General features: G+C 35.2%; 1 protein-coding gene across 1 annotated transcript; it reads right to left on the reverse strand.

Annotated features, from left to right (window-relative positions):
• Positions 1–3,944: 3,944 nt before the first annotated feature.
• LOC140862591 (uncharacterized) lies at positions 3,945–8,832 on the reverse strand. The gene is made up of 2 exons (XM_073265624.1): positions 8,687–8,832; positions 3,945–4,431 (listed from the first exon to the last, which is right to left on the reverse strand). The coding sequence occupies exons 1-2, from the start codon at positions 8,830–8,832 to the stop codon at positions 3,945–3,947; spliced, it is 633 nt and encodes a 210-aa protein (XP_073121725.1).
• Positions 8,833–9,618: the final 786 nt, after the last annotated feature.

Raw genomic sequence — 9,618 nt, forward strand, 5'->3', positions numbered from 1 at the left:
TGTGAAAAAGTTGAGAAATGAAATGAAGGAAGAAAGAATGTGAAATTGTGAATGAAAAAGGAGTCGTAATTGAGTTTGATAATGATAAATTACTCCTTATTTTGAATTCTTATCCTTCATTTGTAGCCATGAGCCAGGCCTTACATTATAAGCTGAATAAGTCCTATTGACCAAGTCTCAGTTGCTCAATATACTAGTGGAGAAGAGTTGCGAGAATTTAGCATATGGACTGTTGATTGATGCTTTTAATGATTATGAATTTTGATCGAAACACGCACACACTATTATTCGTTGCAATTACCTAATTGTGAGTGTTTTTTATTAGTATCTTATTTTTTGATCCATAGCTACCTTGAAAAGACCTCATGATCTATTAATGTGTGAATTGAATTTGGATAAGAGTGTTTTGAAACATGAGTTGCGGAGATTGTGAGTTTATGCGGTTATTTTGTTATAATTGAAACTTTCAAGTGTTACTAGGTGTGACATGATTGGATTTGATATTTTTGAAATCATTGTTGAGGCCATTGTTCCATAATATTTCTTGACTATTCTTGTTGGTTTTTTGATAGAATTAGTTTTTGAAATTTAATAGTTTTGCTCGGGACTAGCAAAAGTCTAAGTTTGGGGGTATTTGATAAGTGTATTTTATACACTTAATTTATATATAATTTTAATTATTAATTGTTTGTTTCGAGCAGATTTATGTGGGTATTTTGTTGTTTTTGTGATTGTAGGAAATTCTTGAGATTTTGTGAATTATGGAATATTGTGGAGAAAAGAAAATAATAAAAGAAAAGAAAAAAAACGTACAGACTAAGAAGAAGAGGAATGAAGAGGAATAGTGATGGGCTTCTTTATTGGGCCTTAAATGATTAGCGCTTCTTTAAGCACTAATGGGGAAGAAAGCAAGCGCTATCGCGCTTCAGAGGAGAAGATTGAGAAACCTCGACAGAGAGTTATACGCGCGCGTGTGATTTCTGGAGCGGGCGCTTGTCGCGAAGTCTGAGTTTGGAAATCTTAATCGGAAGGAAACTTTTATATTTTGTGGGCTTTTGAGTGGGCTTTTGAGATGCGATATAAAAGGAATACATTAGAATCTGAGAGAGAGAGAGCCGCCGCAACAATTACATAAAAATCAGAGGTTTGATCGAGAGATTTTTCTGGAAGGATTTCTGGAAGCTTAACTTGAAGAACGAAGACGGAGTTTGATAGACCGGACACGGCGTCGACGACGGATTTGTTTCTTTTATCTTTTATTGTATTCTGAATATGTTTGGATTTATTAATTATTGTTTTATTCAGAATTTTATTATGAACTAAATTTTTAGAGTCTAGAGGTCGGATGGAACCTGGTGTAGACACTTTCTTGAATTATTAATTTTATTGAATTGAATTTCTTATAGATTAATTGTTTTTTCTAGAATTGATTGTCTTTTCAATTATCTGATCAATAATTGATTTGTAATATTTATTTGAAATCTGGCACTCGGGAGAAGAGATTTTGAATAGGACCATTGGAAAATACACTGTTAATTGTTTATCTGACTCGGGAGAGCTTATAATTTTAACAGAGTTTTTAAAGAGAACATAGTTTTGAATTGATCACTGCAAGTAGATTCTTAATAGAAATATTGGAATTGAATTGTAGTTGATATACTTTATTCGGCACTCGGGAGAGGGAATAATACACGTAAGTGTTCTTGGCTATTAATTCTTTGAAATTCATGAAGATTAATTAATTAGGATTGATTGTTGTTGAAACCAGGTGAAATCTATACCTCTAGACCATTATTCTCTGATTGATTATTCCTGAAAGTTGTTTGCGTGCTATCTAAAATCAACTGATTATTTATTTTAATTGCAAAATTCTTGATTATTGATTTTCTAGATAAAGTTTGGACTATTCTAATTACAAGAACTATTATTTTCATTTTACTCCCTGTGGGATCCATATCTGAATTTTTCACTATATTAAAACTTGACACTCGTACACTTGCGAGGAAATTTCACAATAATGTCTGTGTTTTTTATTTTGTGATTGAACTTCTCGGAGGCTTTGCACATTTATGAATCGTCCTTACTTATGTTTTTGTTTGCATTTTATTTTTGCATGTCTTGCTCGAGGGCGAGCAAGAGTTAAGTATGGGGGTGTTGATAAGTGCATTTTGTATGCATTATTTCATGTTATTTTTATGTCTATTTTGTGTGCATTCATATTATTTTTATGTATTTTTATGTGTTTTAGTGCATGTGTGTGTATTTCACTCCTCGGGTTGATTTTGCAGGAAAATAGTTTTTTGAAGAGTGAATTACGGAGCAGCCTTTATCAAAAAATCATATTTAATTTTAGAAAGCTCAAAATCCGATCTTTACCATTCCGATTAAATTTCAAGATGTTTGGAAGCTGCTGTCCAAATTTCAGCTCAATCCGACGGCTAGATATCAAGATATGAATTTTTGAAAATCGTCGCTCGGTGCAGAATTTTTGTAATGCGCGCGCGCGAGAATCAAGCTCGCGCGCGCGCGAGTTTCGTGTCCAGCCTTCTGTTTTTATGTGTTGCACGCGCGCGAGGCCTATGCCGCGTGCGCGCGCGTGTTCGGAGGTCATATGTGTTCCGAAAAATCCTTGTTTTGAGAGGAAATTAACTGGTAGGCATTCCGGACCATATATATACAAGATATAACATATTTTTGAGGGTTTCGGAAGCTCCAGAGCGCAAGAGGAGGCGGCTACAAGGCTTGGGAGAGAAGATTTCTTCTTTATTTTCTTCTTTTTATTTTTATTTTTGAATTATTGTTTTTAATTATTGAGTAGTTTATTTTCAACCAAGACGGCGTGATTGGGTCGAACAAATTCATGTAGAAAACTTGGATGTTTGTTTGGGATTTTTCAGAGTTGATTTTATTTTATTGATTGTTAGATTTATATTTATCTTGTGAATAGTCTGATCAACTGTTTGCTTACATATTAATCGATTCCAAGTCAACAGAGGAGGTATTGATTTTGATCACTCTGATAATTAACATATTGTAAAATCGACTAGAAATAGAATTCGGTTTCAGTGTGCGGTTTGGGTGTAAACTGAATTTCACAAATATTTAATGCATTCAAATTTGATTAGAATTACGAAAGATTAGTTCATCAATATTTGAATAGGTTTGATTGTTCTAGAAATAGACCTTTGAACAAATTAGGAGAATTCCCGTGAATTAATATTAAATCTAAGTCCTGAATCGACTACATGTTACGTGATTTGTTCGGTACCTACGTGTGTCTTGGTTGTCTTTGTCTTAATTATTTTTATCTTCAATTATTTTTATTCTTATTTCTTAATCAGTTTTTATTTTATATTCTTATTTTATTTTATTCTAAATCCTTCTATTATTTTGTCTAGATTAAGTAAAATAATTAATTCTTGAGAATTGACTGCAGTCCCTGTGGGATCGATACTTGGACTCTCTGTCCACTTTAGTATTACTTGAACTGGTACGCTTGCCAGTAGATTTATATCACACCGATTTAGCCGGTCACCCACCTTCCCTAAGCCTCTTACTTCTTGCCATCACCTACAAATCTTTATAGATATGTAAGCCACAGCCGGTATCCAATACTCAAGAAGAAGAGATAATTGAAACGTTTACTTCAATGTAAAACATACCCTTTTCAGAACCATTCTCGTCAAGATATTCTTTGAAATTATGCCTCCAATGTCCAGGCTTCTTGCAGTAATGACAGACGTCACTAGTCTTGTCAACCTTAACTGGTGTGACTACCACAACGGGACTCAGAGCTTGCCTCTTCAAGGGCACGTTCTTCTTGGGAGGAGGAATAGAACGCTTTTTTCCCTTCCAACGTGGTCTTTTCTTTGCACCAGATGAAGAACCCACAGAAAGAACCGGCTTCTCTTTCTTGATTGTGGACTCATACGTGACAAGCATGTTCACAACTCCTCAAAGGTCGGTTCTATCTTGTTCATGTTGAAGTTCACCACAAAAAAATCAAACGAGCTCGGCAGTGACAAGAGCAACACGTCTATGGTCAACTCCACTGGCAACACAAGATCCATGTCAACGAGCTTTTCCACAAGCCCAATCATCCTCGCACCATGCTCATGGACCGAATCCCCATCTTGCAAGCGCAAAGTGATCAGCTCCTTGACCGACGCATGTATAATAGGGCATTTTTGCTCACCAAAGAGCTCTTTGAGATGAAAATGAATGTCAACAGCATGCTTTGCACCCTCAAAACACCTCTGTAGCTCATCATTCATAGAAGCTTGCATATAAAACTTGGATCTCAAGTCTTGGTCACACCAATCCTTGTAAGTCTGTAGCTCCTCAGGGCTACATCCAGTCGGAGCCTCAACAGGGGGCGAATTCTCAAGTGTATATGCAATCCCCTCCGAATTCAAGATGATTTTCAGATTTCTTAGCCAATTGACATGTTTGTCGAGTATTGCAGATAACGGATTGTGAATTGATGACATGTCAAAAACTTTGCACTAAAAATTAATAACAAATAAATGTTAATGACTATTTTAAAATATTTAATAAGATATAAAGTATGGACTTTTATTTATAAATTTTATTCTCCCATTGTTTTGACATTTTCACCACCCTCTAGTGAAAAATGGGAAACTCCTTTCCTCAGTAGGAACGTAAGGTCCAATTAGCCAATCATGATCCCGAATAATATCAGTCAATCACAATTCCTAAAAGGTAGTTTCCAGTTGCATCTCCATTCAACCCTTACGTAAACTTTTGTCTCACTCTTGATTAGGACCCAATAATATGACGGCGTTCATCTTTACGTGTCAAGCCTTACCCATTCGATATTGAACCTTAATGAACGGTCACCATGAATTTCTCCAATAATATGAGCCAAAATCATGGGAGTTCCACATAGTTCACATCACCATGTCAATGGAAGTCACAATTTTCCGCGGGTTTCCAAGCCCCCCCAATAATATGAGACGAGTATTGATCGCGGGTAGCGTTCATCATGCATCCATTGTCGATGGAAGACATGAAAATTATAAACAACTTTACAATTATCCTTTTTTGGGCTTGACATAAATTTTGAATCTTATGAAAATGAGGGTTTTTATTTTATAAAAGGTCTCATCATTAATTTTAAAAAGCTCGCCATGTTTGTTTATATGTTTGCCGAATTCATGAAACTTTGTTATTATAAAATAATAACGCACATACTCATTATTTATAATATATCATGTATATATTATAAACATTTAATAAACAAGGATAATCAATCGCCCCAATACTATTTGGCTCGTGTGAGCCAAACACGGGCCTAGGTCCAATCCAAGGGAATGCACGGGATGCAAATGCAACAATTAAATAAGCTTCCAATATTTATATGTCTTGGATCTTCATAATTCATCATGGCCCACTATCTTCCAATCTTGATCTTCCACTATCAAATATTTTACAATAAAATATCCATGGCAAATAGAGATACATCTCATGGGGTGGGAACAACGGGCTATAAATTAAGCCCACTTGAAATTTGATAATTATTACAACTCATTCAACATAAAATATCCTAGCATACACCTGGCAAATTGGGCTTGGGATTTTGATCATCCTTCATGCATAATATTTTCAAAACAGCCCCCAAAGTTGATGAAATTATTTTCTCATGCGGTTAGAAATTGAATTCAACATAATATTCTACAAATGCTACACAATAAAGAGAAACCTAGTCTCTGATACCACTTGTTGGATCGGTTTTCTTGTGCCCAGAAGCGCAACAGAAGTTTAAAATTTTATGTAAAAACCAAGCACATGTGTAGCATTCAAAATATTAAACATCCATAGGGTGTTTAAGATATTTTTACCTATCAATCTCAAAATATTGATTTATGGCTCCAACCAAGTTGTGAACTTAGCTCTTGAAATGGTAGACATTATCTACAAGCTTCCAAGAGCACACCTTGCTCAAAATGATTCAAGCATCTAAGAACACTCTTTGTTCGAAATTGACTCATTTCTTCAAATTAGGTCTACGACTAGTCAAACTAAATCTACTCTAAACATGCACTAGAATATTTAGAGCATTTTTCATTGAAATTTTCTTTGGCTTTTCTCCCAAGCTGAAAAACAAAAATTGGAGAATAATTTTGTGAAGGGGACGGCCACTTGATAAAATTGGAGAGTAAATATTGCTTGTCTTGGTACTTAAAAAAGTGTGTTATAAGCATGCATAGAAAAGTGTGCACTTTGTCTTTAACCCTTCATATTCATTCTCTCTCATGTATTGTACGTATTATATGTCAAACATATATATATTTACATGGCCTCATGAACATAATATTTAATTAATTATCAAACTCAAACCCGATTTAAGTTTAATAAATTAATTAAATCCAGCTTGAACTCATTCAAGCCCACTAGTATAATAATTATTCAACATTATTTCTATTTGGGCTCTACAAGACCCAATAGTGTTCAATTAATTCAACACTTGAATTAATTTAATTATTTGGACTCTACAAGGATCACTAGTGTTTAATTAATTCAACACTTTAATTAATTTAATTAAGTTCATTATAATAATTATTGAAAATCATAATTTTCAAAATATAATTATTTTATTCAAGTCAAATTTTAATCTTGGAACACATTCACAAATTAAAAGTTAATTTCCATTTATTCTCCACTATAAGTCACACTTCTAGTTTATTTCATTTATAAACTCCTTTATAAGTTGTTCAACACATTGAACTAATTTTATTCTCAACGGGATCTAGAAAGCTAGTACTTGTGTAATCATCAATGGTTCATTGATACAACTAGTAGTGGATTCACATCTCCATGTGATTCGGGATCAACAAATCCCTTATATGAGCATACCCTATATAGCTCCATTCTTATTTATCAACTCATTGATAATAAGAACGTTAGAAAACTCAAGTCTGATAGTACCCAACCATTCATGTTAAACGTCTAGCAGCATCGCTTACATGACTCCTTACGTATCAAATGATAGTGTTTGCAAGAACCATTCAATTATGGTTAGCGTATAGTACGGTCCCTTCAACTTATATATCCCGATCGATTCAACAAACATTGGCTTATCGAGAGTTGTCATTGAATCGATAATTATGTGTCATGCCATAGTTGCATCGAAGGTGTAATTCAAAAAACTCATTTCTTAATTACCACCTACTCTGACGAGAGATTTCAAGCTACATATGCATGAGATCACATAGGATATCCATACCCATAGGTAAACGGTGAATCCCCGACTACAATGCATTGACTTCTATATGTTTCGACACAACACCCAACATTGCCACCTGATGACCCCAGTTGAGTCGGTAATCAAGTCAAAGTGAAGCTCTAGAATATATAGTCTTCATGTTGTCCCGAGTCATAAGGACTAATGGTGTACAACCATAAACTAGGACTATTTCACTCGATAAGTGAGAACCACTTGAAAAGTCCTTTAGGGAGGGTTGTTCAGTGCACTCTACAAGGAGCACCTATTTGCATGCTTGGACATCACCATGTTCCCTACCAATGAAACGTGGTACTCACATCGCGAATACTAGTCTCAAGCTCGAGCAGCCTTTATCCTTCTTTGTGGCGGCTGAATCGACTAAGAACAGTTTAGAATATACAATATCTCAAATATGAGATTCATGATAGTCATCACATGACCATCTCATATTTTTTCTTCTATTTCTATATTCAAGGGCTTTATCTATGCAGCTTGCATGGGTATACAGATAAAGGTGTGCCAATTAATAATGTCAAATATTATAAAATAAAGATTTTCATACAAGAGTTCTCTCAAGAACCATCAGCCAGCACTTGGCTCGACAGGCACCTACTCTAACAGGAGTATCATCAAGGAGTTGAACCATTTGGTACATCTACTGTCACGCCCCAGAACCGGGCCTAGTTGACATCGGCGTTGTTTAACAATTTAACATTGAAACAACAAGCCTCGTAGTACAAATATTTCCAAAAAATAGTCTATTTCATAAACCATAACTGTTTTTTTACAGTGAAAAACACAAGTGCGGAAGCAATTAACGTAGTAAGAAATAAGACTGAAATAAATTCTTGAATTTTCATATCTGGAACTTGATCACCAACCCCAAAATGCGTGTTGTTCATCATCTTCCAACTCATCTTCGCCCGTATTTTGGGAGGGAAGTAAGGGGGTGAGTGTTTTAGGAAACACTCAGCAAGTGGGGGCCAATCGTACACACAAATATCGAAATATATACATGATACGAATTCAATAGGATTCAAGACAGGAGACAAACAGAATACGAAACAAAGAATCAAGACATATCATAACCGAATCATAACTTATACATGGCACTGTTATTCATCTCGTTAATCATGGCTACTGATCAATCCCTAATTGTTACTCCTATAAGGGGACGAGGCCTTAAACGGTTATTATAACCCACCGCATCAGGGCCTTATCATATCATGTTTTCGGAATTTCCTTACCAATTCTTAATTTAAATCCTAACAGTGCATTTCAAGATCTCATTGCATAATAAAGGAATCGTACAGAACGAAACATGAAACGAAATCAAAGGACATGAAACGAGGAATGTACGATCGAGTTTTCAAAACAGGAACATCATTCTTTTAAAAATATATTTATTCATCTCTTATCATAATGACCATGAGCTTTTACTGGTTTTGGGCTCCCTCAGGGGCCTTTTCCTGTAAACGGGCTCCCTCTGGGGCCTTTTCCCATGCATGGGCTCCCTCTGGGGCCTTTTCCCATAGACAGGCTCCCTCTGGGGCTTTTTCCCTCACAGGATTTTTCCAATGCGCCATTATTCAAATCAGAATCATCACAAACGAACATATCACATGGGTATCAATTGGAACGAAAAAGACATAATGACTCTGAACAAAGGCTTAACAAAGGAATGCATAACGAATCATAAGGTATTTCAAAATGAAGCATAACAAAGAATTCATGTGGAACGAAAAATATAAGGAATCAAAGGACATAAAACAAAAATTTTACGATCAAAACTTGAAACGGATACTTGGTGATTTCAAACAAGAATAAGCCCAAACAAAGATTTCGATGGTTTCTTAGAAAAATGCTTAGAGAATCAAAATGAACATAAAGAGTCCAATATAAATAAAACTCAGTGATTTCCATCGAATTGAAACAAATATGGCTTAAAGAAACAAAAACCCACTTACCTTATTTTTGGATTTGTATGCAACAAAATTCAGTCAATTTGCAGAAGTATTTTTGGAATTTTGAACCATCGGATTTACCTCACATTTGGTCAGCGCGTTCATAAGGATGTGAAAAATATTATGAATGGTGAAGATCGGCTTTGAAGGTCAATTTATACCGTTTCTGGTCGACGAACTAGAGTCGCTCCCTTCTCGCCTAGAATCTGCCACTTATTATTGCGAAGGCATTTTACGTAAATCTAACCGTTGGATTGAGTTGAAACGCGGACAGAATATGTATAACATATAAAGGTATATTGTGAACGGTGGAGATTGGATTTCAAATTCATATGGGGTGACGAAAAAAATCAGTACAATGGACTTTGAAATGCTTCTTGGTTGTGATTTTTCACTCAACCTTTGGGA

This window comes from Henckelia pumila, chromosome 4, assembly GCF_033568475.1.
Source record: "Henckelia pumila isolate YLH828 chromosome 4, ASM3356847v2, whole genome shotgun sequence".
In the NCBI taxonomy this organism is placed as follows: Eukaryota; Viridiplantae; Streptophyta; class Magnoliopsida; order Lamiales; family Gesneriaceae; genus Henckelia; species Henckelia pumila.